Raw genomic sequence first — 22,260 nt, 5'->3', positions numbered from 1 at the left:
CTCTTGCTTTGGTGCACAGTAGTGACCACACACAAGCTATATTAGCTGGCGAGCTATGCATTTTGTTCACTACTACTAATACAAATGGCTACTACATACAGGGCAGAGCTAGAGCAAATCTGAAGGAGGGTGTGCTTGTCTTGTGGGTGCAAGCTTTATGACATGAGGGCACAAATATGGTGAAAATTTGGCTCCTATCACTATTTTTTATTTTTACCATAGTAGTAAAAAATAAGAAAGAAAACAAATACATACAAACATATATCATACTATGTATTTTAGGAGACTGTTGCTCTTATTAGTTGGTGCCGACATGCAGGAGCCAGCAGGAGTATAGCGTGTAAATATTAGATTCACCGATTCAAGTTTCGAGATCTAGCTATGCACTTATTTTCTTGAATAAACCAATTGATTTAGATATATTTAAATTGGATTTAGTCAAGCGCACAGCACTTAGCTTGAAGCTGCTACCAAGATAGCTAATGAGTACTCCGTATGAACTTATATGAATTTTGTGTGACGTACATGACAGTCCTTTAAATTGGAGTTTTGCTCAATTTGCCTAGTTGCAAGAGTAGTAGGGTTAGTTTATTTTAGTGGGCATGTGATCCAATCACTCATTCTATATTACCCCTCCCCCACCCCCCAATGAACTTCACAATAAGAATTATATATTATGTATATATACACTGAGTATATATATGTACAGTAAAGTTTAAAGTTATTAGACATCATGGTAAAATATTTTACTCACAAAAATAATGTACATGATGCTTTTACATGCATCCTTGGAAATAATCGGCAAGACTACCCGGGCCTCTATTATCTCTAAATTAAGAGTCCAAGAACATTATTAGACATTTACAATCATATATTATGTATTCTAGGTAGAAATCACACTCACAACTACATGCATGAGGGACTTCTAGGACAATTTGAATTTTTTTCGGTTATTACCATGTATATGCTTGTCTTTTTTTCCCGAATGAGCAGTGATTCTTTATCATACACCCATAGATCATGACCAAGTCAGTAACATTAAAGTGGACTGTCAAACTTGAGCAATTTGACTGTGTCTATGGATCAAGGGCATGTTTGGTTGCTGCCTCCTAGGCAGCTCCGACGCCAGGCAGCGACCCCAGCAGGCGTTGGATTTCGATCGCCTGGGGCTGCGATCGCTTGCCTGGTAGGCAAGCCCAGGCCAGGGCGGCAACCAAACATGCCCCAAATCTTGGAATTTGACGAGTGAATATCAGTAAGAACTAGCTAGATGGACACATATGTGCAGCATAACGACTATGAGTCAAAGATGACTATTGGGTTACTTTTAAATTTTATTACCTAGCGTGAAATGTGCATTATTTGTGCTAATGATTTTATTTCATGCTGATCGACATCTAACAAACAAGCCCATCAGGGGAAAGAAAGGAGGAACGAGAAATAAGAAGAAAAAAAAGGAATGATGGAGATCGATGGACACATAAATATATATAGTACCACTCACTCACTATACATGTGTGATAGCTTGCACTCCTCAACCACCACTTTTTGGCCTTTAATTTGTCTTTTCACTTGTTTGATCGACCCATGGATGGTGGACCAGCTAGCATATATATGCACACGTCACTGATTCAACTAACTATCCTCTCTGTGTCTGCATCGATCATCCCATGGGTCAATGTGTGAGATAGTATAGTCTCTCAAGTCATAATAAAGCTGATGCTTGTGTGGATGCCTTTGTCTTGTGACCTTTGTCTCCCTTTCCCATTATCACACACAGAAATATCGATATAAATAGTACGAACGTATATGCCCCTGCAGTCTGCATATATATATATATATATATGGCTCCCTCCTGCCTTTTCAATACTAGCACTGGTACGATCATACTCATTGTGTGTCCCTGAATTAGCAGGGATGGATGTATGTACGTGTATATATTTATGTGCTACTAATTAAACTAATGTCTAGTTGCTGCAGTAGCAGACTGCGATTATCTCATCAGCTAGTGCAATAATATTCATGCGAGTTAAATGCACCAGAGGTCCATTAACTTGTGAGGAGGTTTCGGTTAAGTCCGTCAACTTTCTAAAGTGGCTTTTTGAGTCCATAAACTTTGTACGCCGTATCAGCTAGGTCCATACCTCTCCACGTTGGCTTCTCGTGCCTGATGTGGCATGATGCCGTGGCCATGCAGGCCAGCCGCAGCCCCGCGGGTGCGCGAGCAGAAGCCGGTGGACGGCGCCGCGCCACCCCACTTTGGAAGCTTGTATCTCTCCAACCAGGCTAAATTAGACTTTGGCACTTTAAGCAAAGTTGGAGATCTCGCATAGCTCTACAACATTTGTTACTACCTGTTGTGCCAAAACTAAATGGATTCGGAGTTAAGAGGGGACAAAGATTGATGTTTCCATGTATTTTTGCGGTAGTATTGCATGAATACAGAGCGCGGGCCTCAGGACGACGGCGGCTGCGGCTGCGACCTGCTGCTGCTGGTCCTGCTCCTGCGCCACGACGACGACATGCACCAGCTGCTGGTCCTGCTCCTGCGGTGCTCGATGTGTGCGTGCCGTGCCCGTCCGTCCTGGTCGAGTGGCGACGAGTCCGACTCGAAAGAACGTGCGTCGATGAGCTTGTTGTTGCACGCGGCGTTGAAGTCACAGCGTCCGTTCCACTTGGCCGGTGGCGGCAGGCCATGCCGTCGCCGCTGAAGGAGGGGTGGAAGGGATAGACGCCGCTGTCGAGCACGTCGATGATGACGCCCTCGCCGAACTCGGAGGTATAGTTCCTCCCGCTCTGGGCAGCTCCAGTCCAAGGAACTGCGGCGTGTGCAGTCGTCAGCAGCTTGTAAACTTGGTTCGGCACCGCCGTGACGAACCCGGGCATGGCAGACAGCGCGTCGAGCTCCTGCTCCCTCAGCCGAGCGGCGAAGCCGCTCGCGACATGGTGGTACGAGTGGACGAGCTGCTCGTCCTCTAGAAAGAACGTCTTGTACCATGTACGTGGACCACGTGTCCGGGGGCTGCGCCGGTGATGAGAACCGCACGGCGAGCTACACCTCGCCCATCTTACTTCAGCCCCGACCGCAGCAGCACCAGCAGCGGGTACGACGCCGTGTACGCCCGGTTGCTCTCCAGCGTGGACACGTGCACCCACTTCTTGCCGTACTTGGCCACGCAGTACGCGTCCGTCGACCCCTTGGCGCCTCCCTTCGTCTTCATCGGCAGCAAGCCGCACGCTCCGATGATGCCGAGCTCCAGCACGCCCACCGGCGGCTTCCATAGTTGCTTCGGCGTCGGCCGGTAGTCGCTGCACACGTGCGCCCGCCTCGTTAAGCACGTGGGTACCCGCCTTCCAGGCAGAGCCGAAGGTGCAGCCGCCCGGAGTAGAAAGCCGCTCGTCGAGGCGCTGCTCTATGGTGGTCACCGGGATGGTTGCGTGGCCGAGGAGCATGGGTTCCTTGATCATGGACCGATCCTCCACTAGCACGATGATGTTGTCGTCGAGCGGCTCGGACGCGACGAACATGAGGTCTTCGGACCACGCGAACGCGGAGCCGCTGCTGCTGGCCACTGACCGTCGTGTCCGCGACGACTGGAAGCCAAGCTGTATCTTGACGTGCACTGTCGAACGCAGCCCCGGCGGCGGTGCCGGATGCGCAGGTCCTGCGCCTCGATGACGGACGCCCTCAGGTACCCGAGCTTGGGCGATTGGTACACCTTGGAGCGCGTGTACCACTGCGGCACCAGCGGGCCATCGAGCTGGTCGCGGACAGGCATGTCGGAGAGGTCGAAGCACACGCCGCCGAGGAAGGCTTCGGCAGGGGAGGGCACGCCTTCGTCCCACACGGAGATCTCCAGCGTGGGCTCCGGCCTGGCGTGGCTGATGGCGAACACCTGGTTCCATTCAGGGTTGCCGGTGCTGGAGACGTCGCGGCCATGCCACGACCGGGAGCGAGTCCCTGAGGCCGTGCTCTGTATTAATGCAATACTACCGCAAAAATACACAGAAACATCAATCTTTGTCCCCTCTTAACTCCGAATCCGTTTAGTTTTGGCACAAGAGGTAGTAACAAATGTTGTAGAGCTACGCGAGATCTCCAACTTTGCTTAAAGTGCCAAAGTCTAATTCGGCCTGGTTGGAGAGATACAAGCTTCCAAAGTGGGGTGGCGCGGCGCCAGAACATGTTGATTCTCCAGTTATTTTGAACCAATGTGGTATTTAATTGGAGAAAAAGAGATTTGACATGATTATGATGTTGTTATTTTCTGATCAACGTTGTTAATAACAATGTCATAATTTTAATGATTTATGCATTAATTCTATTTCTGCCCAACGGTGATGTAGAATTAGTGTTTAAGAACAGTTGTAAAATTTAATGATTTATGCATTAATTCTATTTCTACCCAACGGTGATGTAGAATTAGTGTATAAAAACAGTTGTAAATTTTAATGATTTATGCATTAATTCTATTTCTGTCCAACGGTGATGTAGAATTAGTGTGTAAGAACAGTTGTGAATTTTAATGATTTTATACGTTAATTCTATTTCTGCCCAACGGTGATGCAGAATTAGTGTATACGAATAGTTGTATGTTTTGATTTTGATCAACGTTGAAATCAAGGCATGCAAATGGTGTTATTTTTATGTTAAGAAAAGTTTTGACCTGGTTTTCACCTTGTCTAAGGTGGACTGGGTAGTCACCTCACCATGCTCCACTGATCATGTGGCACCGGTGAGGGAGACAAAAGAGAATGATGCCGATTAGGCAACTAAAGAAAGGGATTTTGAATCCCAAAAGATGTCCTATGACTTTGAGCATAGGAAGTGGGAGCCTGCAATTGTGGGCTTAATCCTAGAGTGTGACACGGTCACCGAATACCTCGATACAATAAAGAGTCAGTTCACTGTCTCTTCAAAGACATATGCTACCGGTTGATAAAGCAGCTGGTGACAGAGAGTCACTCTAGAAATAGTGGCATAAGAGAGCTCACGATGCATCGTCGAAATTATGGCACTGTCGTTTAGGCCATATTTCGAGGGGGAGAATAGAAAGACAAGTTAAGAATAATATTCTTCCTCCATTAGAGCTCTCAGATTTAGAACAATGCAGAAAATGCATAAAAGAAAAGTGAAGCGCAGGAATTTTACAGATTATTCACACAGACATCTGTGGTCAGTTTCCTGTAAAGAGTGTGAATGGTAGTGATTCGTTCATAACATTCACAGATGATTACTCTCGTTATGTCTATATTTATCCAATCAAAGAAAGAACAGAAGCATTGGATAAATATAGATATTTAAGGCAAAAGTTGAAATCCAAAGCAATTTAAAGATAAAGATAGTCATGTCTGACCATGGGGGAGTACTATGGTCGGCATACCCAATATGGCCAAGTTCCTGGACCTTATGCAAGGTTCTTACAAGAGAATGACAAAGTAGCCCAGTATTCTATACCGGGTGAACCTCAGTAGAATGGAGTAGCTGAAAGACGTAATCGTAAAATGAATGGATATGATGCGTAGTATGATAAGTTACTCCACCTTACAGTTAAGCCTGTGAATGGAGGCATTAAAACCACCATTCATATTCTCAATAGAGGATCAAGAAAGTCGGTGCCCAAAACACCGTATGAGTTGTGGACAGAAAGAGTACCCTCACTAAACCACTTGCATGTGTGTGGGAGAGCCCTGCTGAGGCTAAAGTATTTAACCCAAATATTGGGAAGCTAGATCCCAAAATAGTAAGTTGCCATTTCATTGGCTACCCAGAAAAGTCAAAAGATTTTCGTTTCTACTATCCAGAGAGACATATAAAGTTTGTGGAAACAAGACACACTGTTTTCCTAGAGGATGAATTGATGAGGGGGAGCATGGTAGCTCGAGAAATTGACATTGAAGTGATTCATGAGCCATTTTTCTCACTACTTGTTGTAGCTGCACCGACAGTGCTAGATACTATGGTGCCAGCACCTGTTGTTATCCCACCCGTGGCAACAATGAATGACGATGAGGAACCTGTTCTTCAGGATCCTATAGAACATATTGTCACACATGAGGGGGAGCAACAACAGCCTCAAACAGAAGTTGTGCCAAATGTGAAGGCTCCTAGAAGGTCTCAAAGAGTTAGAAAATCAGCTATTCCTGTTGATTATGAAGTATACAACACTAAGGAATTTCAAATGGAGGATGATCCCACCTCATTTGAAGAAGCCATGAGAAGTGATCATTCATCAAAGTGGCTTGAGGCCATAGAAGATGAAATGAAATCAATGAATGCAAATAAAGTTTGGGATTTGGAAAATAATTCCTAAAGGAGCCAAAACAGTAGGTTGTAAATGGGTCTACAGAACAAAACTTGACTCTCAAGGGAATATAAAGACATATAAAGCGCGACTTGTGGCAAAAAGGCTTTATGCAAAGATAATGGATTGATTACAATGAGACCTTTTCTCCAGTCTCATGTAAAGATTCCTTCAGAATCATAATGGCATTAGTGGCACATTACGATTTAGAATTACATCAGATGGATATAAAGACGGCATTTCTCAATGGAGACTTAGAGGAAAATATTTACATGGCATAACTGAAAGGTTTTGTCATGGAAGGAAAAGAACGCATGGGATGCCGCCTAAAGAAATCCATTTATGGATTAAAACAAGCTTCAAGACAGTGGTAATTGAAGTTTGATCAGACAATAAAGAATTTTGGGTTTAAAGAGAATGTAGAGGACAATTATGTCTATGCAAAGTTTAAGAATGGGAAGTTTATCTTTCTTGTCCTGTATGTGGATGATATCTTACTTGCTAGTAGTGATGTCAGTCTACTACAGGAAACAAAGAAGTTTTGTCCTCAAAACTTGATATGAAATATCTTGGTAAAGTCTCGTTCGTTCTAGGGATCGAGATTCACCGAGATAGAAAAAAGGGTATTAGGACTGTCACAAAAGGCATACATAAGAAAGAATCTCAAAGAAATTCAGTATGCACAAATGTAGTCCCTCACCTGCTCCTATAGTCAAGGGCGACATATATGGGGATTTTGATGCCCCAGGAACCAATATGAGCTCAAACAAATGAAAGTGGTTCCATATGCTTCAGCTATCGGAAGCTTGCAACATGCTCAAGTATGTATGCGCCCTGACTTGGCATTTGTTACCGGGTTTTACTTGGTAGATTTCAGAGTAATTCTGGAATAGAACACTGAAATTAGTAAAGAAAGTCTTACGTTATTTGCAAGGAATGAAAGGCCTCATGATGACATATAGAAGATCTGATTCACTCCACATAGTGGGATATTCAGATTCTGATTATGCGAGAGATGATAGAAAATTAAGAAAGGATATCTATTCACTCTCGTAGAAGGGGGAGCTATTTCATGGAAAACCTCAAAGCAAACCGTCACTACATCGTCCACAATGTATGACAGTTTGTAGCGTGTTATAAGGCAACGGGCAAGTGAACTGACTAAAGAAGTCATACCCGGTTTGAAGGTGGTTGACGACATCTATAGACCACTTAAGTGATACTACGATAATAATCAGGCAGTACAGTATACTCACAACATAAGTCAAGTGGTGCTGCCAAACACATTGACATAGAGTATTATGTTGTGAAAGATAAAGTCTGGGATCAAGTCATAAGTCTTGAGCATATAAGTACAGAAAAGATGCTTGTGGATCCGCTTACAAAAGGCTTACCACCCAACATGTTCAGAGAACATGGTGTTCAGAGAACATGTAGCTAGCATGGGTTTAAGGAAAAGCCTAAAATTCCTGGACAAAAGAAGGCCCAAAGATAAGTATCTATTTTAGAACAGAGTAGTGTGTTGTAGCTGTTAAGTCTATCGGCAATGGACCGTGACGATGAGACATGCTCTATGCACTCATCTGTAATGGAATGAACAAAAGTAAATGAAATTGAAAGATAGTAGTGAGATCAAGGGGGAGAATGTTAGTTGATCTCCACCAATAGGCCTTGGGCCCTTGTCTCTGCTCCCTGATCGGGGGAGCCCAACCCTAATATGGTTGGTGGGCCCCTGTCGCACAGCACATATAAAAGAGAGGTGGGGATCACGGCTCGCATTATGAGGTTCAACGGAGCAGCCGCCATCCCACCCACAGTAAACCTAAACCGATCTAAAGCGTGCTGCCAGCGACGAGATGCCCCACCACCGCCGTCGCCTCTACAGGGTCACCACGGTCGCCACTGGACTTCGCGGCATCGCCACCACGACGTCTACAACGCCGCGGTACCGGCGTCCTACGCTGCTGCGGTGCTACTGTCCAAGGACGAGTAGAAAAACCCTAAAGGAGAGGTCTACCCGGATCTACAGTTACACACAGAGATACACACCAACGATTCTTACAGGGTTTTGCAGGCAGCATATGTAGGGCAATTTTCCATGCTTCAAGATATCAATGACTAGGCAACCACCCATACTAGATGACGGTATGCCGCACTTAAATTTGGTCGATGTTTTGTTTTCTGATGACTGATGATGATAAGCTGTTCTATTCAATTCCACAGCGGAGTGTATATACATGTGGATCAGTGGATGAGTTGAAGCCATCCTTTTCAAGCTTTGGAGCTTGCTCCGATGGAGATGTATGTCGAGATCTGAATATCTGATGGTTAATGGCTTGTTGGCTCAGCTGAGAACCTGCTTGAATTTGAGCGCACCTGCCACCTGGCCACCTGATATTGTGGTACGTCGTTCATCATATCATAATATAATAACAAAGCTGGCCTGGCCACTGCATTGGCCAGGTAAGTTGTACTACGTACTACTACAGAAATTAATTGTCCTCTAGACGTACTGCCTCTGAGATTCCCACCAGTGATTCTGGTTACCTTAGTTTTCTTGTATGGCTTAGGCTAATCTTATTACGACATTATCATAACGCTCATGACGACGTGGGACGCTACTGGCCGTTGCATTGCATATAAGGCTATGCATGCTGTCGACTAATAAGTTATTATTCCAAAATTCCAATTTACCTTGAAGCTAAGGATGAGTCAATGCAAAGTCAACATATATAGTTAGTGAGTGAGTGAGAGAGAGAGAGAGAGAGAGAGAGAGAGAATAGAACCTAAAGAAATACAGTACTTTTAAGAAGAGCAACTTTTGTCTTCCTTCCTTCCCTTTCTAGTCTACACTCCTTAATTTTGAGTTTTAATTTCCCTGCAGGTGGATATATAATAGTCATGTATTGTAGATTATAATATATATATACCTGAAGAAACTGAATATATGTAAGTATTTCTTGTGTTGTTCTCTTATTTATCATCATATTTACTACTTAATTAACAGGCTTCAGAAGTGCAACCTAAACCAGTTAGGTCTACAATAACAGAGGATAATGGAGCAACATGTTCATCAGTGTTGATCTATATATACCAGATTGTCTTCATCATCAGCCTTCTAAGTTGTTAAGCAACTGGTTCCAAGATTTCCTCTTACTGTGTTAAAAGATAGGATTTTGCTATATGTATTTCTGCAAGGCTGCAGCAGGCTATCCAAATGCTTTCATTCATACAGTCGAGAGGTATCACATACTTCTAAGCGCTGCTACTTTTGTTTTCTTTCTTCCATTGCGTACAACCTTATTTTCGGTGTCCATATGTCCTATATATGCTGGCTGCCCTACATATGTAATTAAGAAGTATAACATGCGCTTTTATCATGTCATTGTTTGCATGCATTTGGAAAATCGTATGGTTGAAGGCATAAAAATGTTCAGCTTTCATTAGAAATCAACTTCTTTATAGCCGACACAAGTTATGACAAACTTACCTAGTATTTCCTTATATTAATCAACCAGAAGCTGACCCTTTCCTGATAAATTGTGTGTTCTAAACTACTAATCTGTTAAAAGCTTATAAAATACACATGTCCATTCCATCCCTTGTTGAATTGCAATATATATCCTTGCTGCTGCAGATAGTTCGTTCCACTGCACTCAAAATCGTTATGTTGGATTCTGGTGATCACATTTCTTCAATGTTGATGTATGTACAGCCAGAATTTTCCTTTTCTACTAACCCCTGCTAACCAAAATATTCCCGCGCGCACAAACAAATCAAGATGCCTACTTTCAGAATGATGCATCAAGCTACTTCTGTTCTCTGCTAAGACTATCTCCAACAGAGCCGACCCAAATTTCACCGTTTGGGTCACGCACAGGAAATGAGTGAGCTACCCAAATTCTTCCGTTTCCAACAGCGAAGGCAAAATATCTTCGGTCCTCTCTTCCTCTCTCTCCCACGCGGCTGCCTTTCTCTCTTCCTCTCTCTCCCACGCGTCGCCGTGCAAGGTAAAAGGCATGGCGACGGCGACGGCGCGGCGCCCGCCGCGGACGCCGCCTGCCTTCTTCCCTCCCTCTCCCGGCCGGATCCGGCCGGTGGTGCCCGCGCCGGCAGAGCTCGCGCCCGCGCCGGCGGAGCTCGCGGCCACGCCCGGCGGAGCTCGCGGCCGCACCCGGCAGAGCTCGCGCCCAGCGTAGGCGGAGCTCGCGCTCGAGCTCTTGCCTCGTCTTGCGGCAGAGATTTGTGTCGTCCGACTGCTGAAGACGCTTATTTGTCTTTCCCTTCGGCTGGTACGCAAAATCGGTCGGCTGTTTGGGTCTTCTGTTGGACAGCATTTTTTACCACGCAAACCACTGTTGAAGACGCATTTTGCGTTTGCGTTTTGTTATTGGAGACAGTCTAAACCATGCAACAGAATAGTGACAGGCTGACAGCTTCTGTGGCTGCATGCATATTTAACTGGTGATGGCTGTTTGTCATTCATCATGTGATGTGATTATTTTTTTTCTTGTTCTTTACCGACAATAGGACCTAGAGATAATCCAAAGAACAGTGAGGAATCTCGTGGATCAGCATATCTAAGATACCATTGTGTCAGTTACTGAGTGCCTTGTTAGTCGTGACAGTACATCTAATATTTCGCTTGATCATCTGTGTCGGCCTCTTAATCTCTCCTTTGTTTCGACAGGCATGATTATGACCGTGCTTCAGAGATCCGTAGGAGATTATATCCCCTTCTTTGCATATTGTGCTTCACAATGCAAGGAGCAAGGAGAAAACTGAATTTGTAGGTTAAGGTGATCATATCATGACAGGTACGTTACTACTTGCTGGGTGCACGAAGTCTCGGTGGATCAGCCAGAGAGGTGCGGATTGTGTGTGGCTATTAGATAAACTCAACAGATGGAAGCAATACAGTTCAAACTTTGTATGTCTCCTAGTCTATCTTATTACAATTACAACATTGGCCAGTGTGCGAAGTTCCTAAGTTAGGATTAGGCCAGGTGATCCTTTCTGGAGTTCTTATGTTGCTTGATTAATTTAGGCACTTTTGGAATGAATTAATATGGGGACCAGAATCCTTCCCGAGATCCAACAAAAAGTGGTTCAATACGCTCCCGACCCGATCTGTTTATGCATGGAGGATCCTTTTATATTGCCCTTTTCTGTTTCCTTAATTTCATGTTTTTCCTTTTTAAGATGAGGTATTGCATGTGTTTATCATTGTCAAAAAGTTTCTTGAGAGATAGCAGAGTTCAAATTTTGTGGGGTGTGGACGCCTGGACGGGGAGGATTGGGGATGCTTATGCTGACATTTTTTTTGACACCGTCATCGAAGGACATACTACCTCACCACCACTGCCTGTGAGCGCTGCCGCTGTAATCATTATCCTTCAAATCTGGCTCAGAGCACCCCCACTTTAACCTCTGTTGCTGGCAACCACCGTTGCCACTAATCCCAATATCTTCTTCTTCTTCTCCGATCGACACCCCTGCCACCTCCATTGCGAAATTGGACTCTACCACCACCCTAGACATGCGGTGCACCGGTCACTCCACCTCGTCGCCGTCTGGACCGCCTCGATCTACCACATGTTTGATAGCTCATCGGTACCCCTCTACGATTGGAAGCCTGAACCTAAACCTCTCCATTGAACAAGAGAGAAGTGAAGGAAGAGGAGGTGAGCAAGGGTGGGCATATCTAGCATCAGAAGAGGGGGTAGTGGCGGAGCGTCGTGGAGGCCAAGCTAGGCTTCGGCACCCCCTTCTTGCTCGATGATGTTCCACTGTTACCTCCTGTCAATGCGTTCTTTGTTTCATGTGTTAGAGTAAATATAATAACAATATTTAACTAAGAAAACAAGCAGTCTGTAGTAGCTAGATGTAAGAAGCAACATGAATTAGCCCCTCCGATCCTTTGGTTGATGCCACGCTGCACACTGCTGAGAGGGGGTGTGACAAATTTTCTTCCCATAGTATATGTGATGTATAGATGAGGTGGCTAGGCCTCTAAACGGGTTAGGTTAATGAGAGATATGACCTATATATCATAGAGTGACTCCCTCCAATTATGAAGATAGATTGTCTTAGAGTAGTTTCCAAGCTAAATCCAAAAGGAGCTTTGCTGATCAGTTTTTTTACAAAAAATTTAATTCCATACTATTTATGTGAAGCGACTCTCTAAATTGATCTAAGGAGATAGGGGCTAAAAAATTGATTCTCCTAATTCATTTCGCACACAGAATCACTTCCTCTATAGAGTTTATCATAGAGAACCATGATGAATCACTTTGTGGATTTATCATAAAGAACAAAATGGAACCACTTTGATCCACAAGATCCCTTTTCTTAGAGATTTAGCTCTAGAGAATCAGAAGTCAATGGGGGCTCTACCAAACTAGCCCTTAGACTATAGACAGGTAGATTTCTTTAACATTGTCCATCAATTACGCAAAAAGTACATAGATTGATGGCACGGTTGATGTTACTAGATTTAATACACAGTTATAACATATAACTTTCTCAACTTAAAATAGCACATTTCTACAAAAAAATTGAAACGGTTAGAAAAGAGGGTGCGTCGATATCCTAATAAACAACATGCATTTGTAACTCAATGTTGTATACTTGATACATATATGCAAGCTTCAATAATATACATATATGAGATATGAGATGATTGCAATTAGTATATTCATTGATTAAGTGTAGCCACTAGGGGTTTACCTAACCAATAATGAAAGGATAATGGAATGACACATATATATACTCTATATGTACAAAGCATAGTGACTAAGGGCTCAACGATTTTAATATTCTTGGTGCGGGGCCACAGCCGGCCGGCTGTACAAATATGTGCATGTGCTTGTTCATGGAACCCAGCCTTGTTAACAGATCGACGACACCAAATTAAAAGATCATAACGTTGGCAACCTACTGAATATCTGAATCAATCCCCCTTCAATAAGGTATACATATATTTGTGATTTGTCCAACAAAATCCACCCAGGCCATGCACGCACACATATCTGAATTTGTGACCTGCTGAGGAACCACATTATTATATATATGTGTGTGTGTTCCAGTAAGGTAAGGTAAAATGAAAATATACTTTCACGTAAATGATATTCTAATATTTCTGAAGCACACATATATATTACAGTAGCTAGCTGGCTGTACAACCCTACAATAATGCAAGAGTAGTAATAAGTAAATTATTATATGCAGTAGTGGAGCTAGCGAGGAGCTAGACGCCTAGACCTAAGTGATGTGCACAGAGATGGGAGATGGATCCAAGCTAAGAGTATATATGCATGTGTATGTACGGTAAGGTTCAGAGCAGACAGATGTCCTGGTGGACCTGGAGCACACACATATATATTTATATATATGCACTTGGTGCAGAGACAGAGATGCTTTGTCACAAGGGACCTTAATCTCTCACCCACTCACAATATATGCCACTGACACATTCCAGCACACACAGCAAAGAATACGTATGTACTATACGTGTACTGCCATGCATGGAATAATAACTACAAACGAGGTGCGCCCACTGCAGCTCTACTGCATGCGTCCATCTTAATTTGCAGTTGCACGGATCGATATGATTCCTCTCTCTCTCTCTCTCTCTCTCTCTCTCTCTCTCTCTCCAGCTGATCACAACACAGACCAAGCCAAGACATGATCGATTGTTCCCTCTGTCTACCGCTCCTCATCTGATCGGTGCAAACTTTTCGCTGTACAATGCATCATCCATATGCATATATATATACATATGTATGATCAAGCAAGGGGGAGGCAATGCATGCATCCAAATTAAAATCCAGCAGGGAAAAGTATACTCATCATATATGGACGATAACTGGTAATCTGAATGAAATAAAAGAGAAAAATACCACAAAGTATTATGCGTGTATATTAATAATTAATTAATTAATAAGCATGAGTGTGCTAGCTAATAGCATCATTTACAGCAACTGTAAATTTTATATGCAGCCACCTTCATTTCTAATACTGGTAGTATGTCATGATATAATAAAGGAGAGATTAAAGATTATATTTCTTGCAGTGCCCTTAGCTTGCTCCATAGAGATGTCGTGCAAAAGACAAGACCAGATGACCACTTGGCCCTGTCTACTGTTTTCTTGTGATCGATCTGAGCTAGAGGAAGAAACAACACCTTATAGTTGAAGGGGGGAATCAAGGACCAGAAGACCGATGCCAAAAAATACAGTCAATTCAGAGGTAAGCATGTACCCAGCACTTTGGTTCTAGCTAAGGTAGTGATATATGGACAAGGTTTAATCATTGTTTGGCAGTGTATATATATATGCATGAATCTCGTTATATATTCAATCAACCATATATCTTTATTATACAAGAAATAGCTATAAGCCAGCTTCTGGGAAAAACCTACAAGCTAGTTTTACATTTACTGTCAGATTGAAACAAATATTTTGGAAAATGATGCTGTGAAGAAATATATAGGATAATCTATATATATTGAGCATTCATGTAACAAAATCCATCATTTTACTGATACTTGTTATACAGTTCCACTTCTAATTAATCTTTTGTATGGGTTCCCAAGGAAGCTTCTCGATCTATCTTTGTTTTTTTGAGGGAACCTCGATCTATCTTAGAGCATTGTATTTATTCCTTCTATAACAGAACAAAGTATAGTACTTGAATGACGCATGACTACAAATCTTGACAAAAGCTTGAGTATATAGGTTACGAACGAAGAAAAGGCATAAAAGGCCAGTGATCGTCAATGAACTAATATCAGCACATCCTGTACAATCGGCATCAATGGCGAACATAACATATAACACACATAAAATGGTTCACCATATTCATGATCATATCAATTGAGCTATACATGCATGTAGTCAGGAAATAACATGAAAGGAACTACATATAGTGTCAATGTTTTAGTTTAGTGATTGTTGGTTATTATAGTACACATATTAGTTTGAAAATTAATATGCAAAATCTTTTCTAATTAACAACAAATTGTGCACCACTTGAAATCCCGATGTATATATGTAGAACTCTAGTATACAATCAGCATATACATATTTAGAGAGCTAATAATAAGGCCTTTGGCTGAAGGAGTATCGATCGATCGGTCTGGATATACAAAATCAGGAATAACAATATCATCATGCAGAAGATGACCAAATTAAAGAGGCCCACAGAGCACAGACAAATGAAATTAATCAAGAACAAGGATCACGAGAAGTATATATGAAGCAGCAAGCAGATGATTCAGTTGTGCACGCACACACTCGATCTTATGGCGAGAAGAGATAGATGGATCATTCACGCAACTTAATTTAGGAGGACTAGCTAGCTAGTGCCAAGCCTGAGCTCCAGATCCACTTCTTCTTGCCAGCCTGCAAGATGATGCAGTGGACTGAGGCTAGGGCTTGTACTGGTTACTTTGGGTACCTTTGCATCATGCTCAACTCCTCCTTTGGGTGATGATGCCGGAAGCCGCAGGTCGTAGAACGGCGATGTAAACGCCGGCTCTGTTGGCTGTGGGACTACTCGCCTTCGCTTTCTCCTCCCCGCCACCATGATCTCCTCATCCTCTTCTTCCTCCTCCTCACCGATGATTGCTATAGCGGCTTCTTTGCTCCCCGCTGTTGATGCAGGTATGGAGATGACTACCTTGGTCTTGCTCTCCTTGATGATGGTCGTTGATATGTACCGAGGAGAAGTGGTGGTGGTGGTGGTGGTACTAATCACAGCCTCCTCCTCCCTGTTGTTATTGTAATAATTTTGATGATGATCACAAGCAGGGCGGCCAGAGATTAATACTGCCGCCTTGGTTGTCCTGAACAAGGGAGATCCCTGCAGTTGCAGAAGCCGGTGGTGATCCGCCAATTCCGGCGCTGGAGGAGGCGCGGTGATGGTCGGCTCCTGGTCATGATCCGGTGGGGACGACGGGGAGGCGCACTGCCGAAGGCGAGCCCGGTCGCGGCGGTGCACGTTCATATGGCCGCCGAGCGCCTGCGCGGACCGGAACTCTCGGCGGCAGAAGGTGCACGTGTAGGAGCGCGGCGGCCACACGCAGCCGCCGAGTTGCCCCGCCGCGTCCCGGGCGAAGGCCAGCTCCTCCCACGACGGCTCACCGCCGCTGCGGCCATGCGCTGCTGGCGGCGGCCAGCTGGACCTGATGAGGCTACTAGTCGCCGCACCAGCGCCGGTCGTCGTCGTCCTTGCGGCGCCCAGCATACCCCAGTAGTACTTGGCCATTTGGTCTACCGCGGCGTTGGTGGAGTTCATGGGCTGGGGATGCTATATGCCTATGCCTGATGCTTCTAGTACGACGACTACTGCTGCGGCTGCTGCGATCGACTTGTAGTAGTCATCAGTGGCGCATGCCAACTTGTAGTTGGAGTGGATTGGATGGTGAACGGAGCTAGCTAGACTGCTGGGTTTTTGTTGTTTCCCTAGCTATCTTGCTAGCTAGTGTCAATGGTCCAATTGATACCATATGTTATGGATGATGTGACGCATATACAAATACTTAACTTGCGTTGCATATATTTGCAACGATTATATATGTACCATGAGTGGATATCTAGCTTAGTTTACATGCATGTAGTCGCTGCTAATACAAACATACATATAACAGAGGAGGAATGAAGCTAATGGCACCGTATGTAGCTGCTAGCTAGTTTAGAAGTGAGAACCAAGTCTTCTCAATTGAGGCTTATTTGTACGTTTGCTTGCTAATTATTAGGTGTTGGTGGGTGTGCCAAGTTTGTTTTGTTGCTGATTTCAATTCAGGAGTTAGGAGAGGCACTGTCTCTTGCTTTGGTGCACAGTAGTGACCACACACAAGCTATATTAGCTGGCGAGCTATGCATTTTGTTCACTACTACTAATACAAATGGCTACTACATACAGGGCAGAGCTAGAGCAAATCTGAAGGAGGGTGTGCTTGTCTTGTGGGTGCAAGCTTTATGACATGAGGGCACAAATATGGTGAAAATTTGGCTCCTATCACTATTTTTTATTTTTACCATAGTAGTAAAAAATAAGAAAGAAAACAAATACATACAAACACATATATCATACTATGTATTTTAGGAGACTGTTGCTCTTAGTTGGTGCCGACATGCAGGAGCCAGCAGGAGTATAGCGTGTAAATATTAGATTCACCGATTCAAGTTTCGAGATCTAGCTATGCACTTATTTTCTTGAATAAACCAATTGATTTAGATATATTTAAATTGGATTTAGTCAAGCGCACAGCACTTAGCTTGAAGCTGCTACCAAGATAGCTAATGAGTACTCCGTATGAACTTATATGAATTTTGTGTGACGTACATGACAGTCCTTTAAATTGGAGTTTTGCTCAATTTGCCTAGTTGCAAGAGTAGTAGGGTTAGTTTATTTTAGTGGGCATGTGATCCAATCACTCATTCTATATTACCCCTCCCCCACCCCCCAATGAACTTCACAATAAGAATTATATATTATGTATATATACACTGAGTATATATATGTACAGTAAAGTTTAAAGTTATTAGACATCATGGTAAAATATTTTACTCACAAAAATAATGTACATGATGCTTTTACATGCATCCTTGGAAATAATCGGCAAGACTACCCGGGCCTCTATTATCTCTAAATTAAGAGTCCAAGAACATTATTAGACATTTACAATCATATATTATGTATTCTAGGTAGAAATCACACTCACAACTACATGCATGAGGGACTTCTAGGACAATTTGAATTTTTTTCGGTTATTACCATGTATATGCTTGTCTTTTTTTCCCGAATGAGCAGTGATTCTTTATCATACACCCATAGATCATGACCAAGTCAGTAACATTAAAGTGGACTGTCAAACTTGAGCAATTTGACTGTGTCTATGGATCAAGGGCATGTTTGGTTGCTGCCTCCTAGGCAGCTCCGACGCCAGGCAGCGACCCCAGCAGGCGTTGGATTTCGATCGCCTGGGGCTGCGATCGCTTGCCTGGTAGGCAAGCCCAGGCCAGGGCGGCAACCAAACATGCCCCAAATCTTGGAATTTGACGAGTGAATATCAGTAAGAACTAGCTAGATGGACACATATGTGCAGCATAACGACTATGAGTCAAAGATGACTATTGGGTTACTTTTAAATTTTATTACCTAGCGTGAAATGTGCATTATTTGTGCTAATGATTTTATTTCATGCTGATCGACATCTAACAAACAAGCCCATCAGGGGAAAGAAAGGAGGAACGAGAAATAAGAAGAAAAAAAAGGAATGATGGAGATCGATGGACACATAAATATATATAGTACCACTCACTCACTATACATGTGTGATAGCTTGCACTCCTCAACCACCACTTTTTGGCCTTTAATTTGTCTTTTCACTTGTTTGATCGACCCATGGATGGTGGACCAGCTAGCATATATATGCACACGTCACTGATTCAACTAACTATCCCTCTGTGTCTGCATCGATCATCCCATGGGTCAATGTGTGAGATAGTATAGTCTCTCAAGTCATAATAAAGCTGATGCTTGTGTGGATGCCTTTGTCTTGTGACCTTTGTCTCCCTTTCCCATTATCACACACACAGAAATATCGATATAAATAGTACGAACGTATATGCCCCTGCAGTCTGCATATATATATATATATATATATGGCTCCCTCCTGCCTTTTCAATACTAGCACTGGTACGATCATACTCATTGTGTGTCCCTGAATTAGCAGGGATGGATGTATGTACGTGTATATATTTATGTGCTACTAATTAAACTAATGTCTAGTTGCTGCAGTAGCAGACTGCGATTATCTCATCAGCTAGTGCAATAATATTCATGCGAGTTAAATGCACCAGAGGTCCATTAACTTGTGAGGAGGTTTCGGTTAAGTCCGTCAACTTCTAAAGTGGCTTTTTGAGTCCATAAACTTTGTACGCCGTATCAGCTAGGTCCATACCTCTCCACGTTGGCTTCTCGTGCTGATGTGGCATGATGCCGTGGCCATGCAGGCCAGCCGCAGCCCCGCGGGTGCGCGAGCAGAAGCCGGTGGACGGCGCCGCGCCACCCCACTTTGGAAGCTTGTATCTCTCCAACCAGGCTAAATTAGACTTTGGCACTTTAAGCAAAGTTGGAGATCTCGCATAGCTCTACAACATTTGTTACTACCTGTTGTGCCAAAACTAAATGGATTCAGAGTTAAGAGGGGACAAAGATTGATGTTTCCATGTATTTTTGCGGTAGTATTGCATGAATACAGAGCGCGGGCCTCAGGGACGACGGCGGCTGCGGCTGCGACCTGCTGCTGCTGGTCCTGCTCCTGCGCCACGACGACGACATGCACCAGCTGCTGGTCCTGCTCCTGCGGTGCTCGATGTGTGCGTGCCGTGCCCGTCCGTCCTGGTCGAGTGGCGACGAGTCCGACTCGAAAGAACGTGCGTCGATGAGCTTGTTGTTGCACGCGGCGTTGAAGTCACAGCGTCCGTTCCACTTGGCCGGTGGCGGCAGCATGCCGTCGCCGCTGAAGGAGGGGTGGAAGGGATAGACGCCGCTATCGAGCACGTCGATGATGACGCCCTCGCCGAACTCGGAGGTATAGTTCCTCCCGCTCTGTGGCAGCTCCAGTCCAAGGAACTGCGGCGTGTGCGTCGTCAGCAGCTTGTAAACTTGGTTCGGCACCGCCGTGACGAACCCGGGCATGGCATACAGCGCGTCGAGCTCCTGCTCCCTCAGCCGAGCGGCGAAGCCGCTCGCGACATGGTGGTACGAGTGGACGAGCTGCTCGTCCTCTAGAAAGAACGTCTTGTACCATGTACGTGGACCACGTGTCCGGGGGCTGCGCCGGTGATGAGAACCGCACGGCGAGCTACACCTCGCCCATCTTCTTCAGCCCCGACCGCAGCAGCACCAGCAGCGGGTACGACGCCGTGTACGCCCGGTTGCTCTCCAGCGTGGACACGTGCACCCACTTCTTGCCGTACTTGGCCACGCAGTACGCGTCCGTCGACCCCTTGGCGCCTCCCTTCGTCTTCATCGGCAGCAAGCCGCACGCTCCGATGATGCCGAGCTCCAGCACGCCCACCGGCGGCTTCCATAGTTGCTTCGGCGTCGGCCGGTAGTCGCTGCACACGTGCGCCGCCTCGTTAAGCACGTGGTACCCGCCTTCCAGGCAGAGCCGAAGGTGCAGCCGCCCGGAGTAGAAAGCCGCTCGTCGAGGCGCTGCTCTATGGTGGTCACCGGGATGGTTGCGTGGCCGAGGAGCATGGGTTCCTTGATCATGGACCGATCCTCCACTAGCACGATGATGTTGTCGTCGAGCGGCTCGGACGCGACGAACATGAGGTCTTCGGACCACGCGAACGCGGAGCCGCTGCTGCTGGCCACTGACCGTCGTGTCCGCGACGACTGGAAGCCAAGCTGTATCTTGACGTGCATGTCGAACGGCAGCCCCGGCGGCGGTGCCAGGATGCGCAGGTCCTGCGCCTCGATGACGGACGCCCTCAGGTACCCGAGCTTGGGCGATTGGTACACCTTGGAGCGCGTGTACCACTGCGGCACCAGCGGGCCATCGAGCTGGTCGCGGACAGGCATGTCGGAGAGGTCGAAGCACACGCCGCCGAGGAAGGCTTCGGCAGGGGAGGGCACGCCTTCGTCCCACACGGAGATCTCCAGCGTGGGCTCCGGCCTGGCGTGGCTGATGGCGAACACCTGGTTCCATTCAGGGTTGCCGGTGCTGGAGACGTCGCGGCCATGCCACGACCGGAGCGAGTCCCTGAGGCCGTGCTCTGTATTAATGCAATACTACCGCAAAAATACACAGAAACATCAATCTTTGTCCCCTCTTAACTCCGAATCCGTTTAGTTTTGGCACAAGAGGTAGTAACAAATGTTGTAGAGCTACGCGAGATCTCCAACTTTGCTTAAAGTGCCAAAGTCTAATTCGGCCTGGTTGGAGAGATACAAGCTTCCAAAGTGGGGTGGCGCGGCGCCGTCCACCGGCTTCTGCTCGCGCACCCGCAGGGCTGCAGCTGGCCTGCATGGCCACGGCATCATGCCACATCAGCACGAGAAGCCAACGTGGAGAGGTATGGACCTAGGTGATACGGCGTACAAAATTTATGGACCCAAAAAGCCACTTTGGAAGTTGGTGGACCTAACCGAAATCTCCTCACAAGTTAATGGACCTCTAATGCATTTAACTCTATTCCTGCTTCATTCGTCTCATTATTTTATGGACGTAGTACTGCACTAATTAATTGAGTAATCAGCTGCTGCATGCTACCGTGCATTCTATTGGACTGATTAATATTTTTTTAGTAATCATTATTGCTACCACGCTGTTTGGAAGAGGGGATCAGTACGTGCTGTAAAAAGAGCTAGCCCTATGATGATGAATTTAAAGTTGTTGAGATTTCAAAGGAAAGGCGGACATGTGTGAGATTTTCAACCAAATGTATCTAGCTGTACAAATTAAGGGTCTGTTTGATGAACAGGGCTAATTGTTAGCCAATTAATTTTTAACCCTAGCCATCCGAATGAGTTAGCCGCCTAAAACTAGTTTATTAGCCAACTAATTAGCCAGCTCTAACTAATAATTCGAACTATTTTTTATCTCCAACTAGTAACTGGTCTTAGGGCCTGTTTTAATGGGATCAAGCTAGTTACTAGTTGCGCTAGAAATTAGCTCAAATTAGTTAAGATTGGTTAGCTAGTTGGCTATAACAACTAGTTGAAGTTAGTATAAAAAATTAGCTCATCTATTAGCCATCCTGTTTGAATGCACTAGGTCTAATTTTGGCTAGCTAGCAATTAGTTTTTTAATCCAAAACAGATCCTTAGCAGATCCAAACACAGACCCTAATAAGTCTCGAAATCATTTCTGGAAAAGTGGTTGTGCGTGATAAGTTGAACTCGGCCGGAATGGCAGTGCAAGCATGTTTCCGTA

General features: G+C 44.9%; 2 protein-coding genes across 2 annotated transcripts; both read right to left on the bottom strand.

The window, feature by feature from the left end:
- Positions 1–15,528: 15,528 nt before the first annotated feature.
- On the bottom strand, positions 15,529–16,684 carry LOC136550736 (zinc finger protein 10-like). Its single transcript, XM_066542331.1, has one exon. It carries the CDS (start codon positions 16,602–16,604, stop codon positions 15,663–15,665), a length of 942 nt encoding a protein of 313 aa, XP_066398428.1. The 5' UTR covers positions 16,605–16,684; the 3' UTR covers positions 15,529–15,662.
- Positions 16,685–20,181: 3,497 nt separating this feature from the next.
- On the bottom strand, positions 20,182–21,365 carry LOC136550679 (protein QUIRKY-like). The gene is made up of 3 exons (XM_066542290.1): positions 21,245–21,365; positions 20,553–21,100; positions 20,182–20,454 (listed from the first exon to the last, which is right to left on the bottom strand). Exons 1-3 carry the CDS (start codon positions 21,363–21,365, stop codon positions 20,182–20,184), a joined length of 942 nt encoding a protein of 313 aa, XP_066398387.1.
- Positions 21,366–22,260: the final 895 nt, after the last annotated feature.

Source organism: Miscanthus floridulus, chromosome 4 (genome assembly GCF_019320115.1).
Source record: "Miscanthus floridulus cultivar M001 chromosome 4, ASM1932011v1, whole genome shotgun sequence".
NCBI classification, from domain to species: domain Eukaryota; kingdom Viridiplantae; phylum Streptophyta; class Magnoliopsida; order Poales; family Poaceae; genus Miscanthus; species Miscanthus floridulus.
The sequence above is the reverse complement of the archived record's forward strand: the minus strand, read 5'-3'. Positions and strand labels throughout refer to the sequence as shown.

What these genes read in the sequence shown, in the direction of transcription:
- LOC136550736 (XM_066542331.1), bottom strand. Translation starts at nt 16,604, where the DNA reads ATGAACTCCACCAACGCCGCGGTAGACCAAATGGCCAAGTACTACTGG.
- LOC136550679 (XM_066542290.1), bottom strand. Translation starts at nt 21,365, where the DNA reads ATGCCGTGGCCATGCAGGCCAGCTGCAGCCCTGCGGGTGCGCGAGCAG. An exon ending in CCAGGCCGAATTAGACTTTG is followed by an intron (nt 21,101 to 21,244) that starts GCACTTTAAGCA and finishes GCATTAATACAG; the next exon opens with AGCACGGCCTCAGGGACTCG. An exon ending in TCGGCCACGCAACCATCCCG is followed by an intron (nt 20,455 to 20,552) that starts GTGACCACCATA and finishes GTGCTTAACGAG; the next exon opens with GCGGCGCACGTGTGCAGCGA.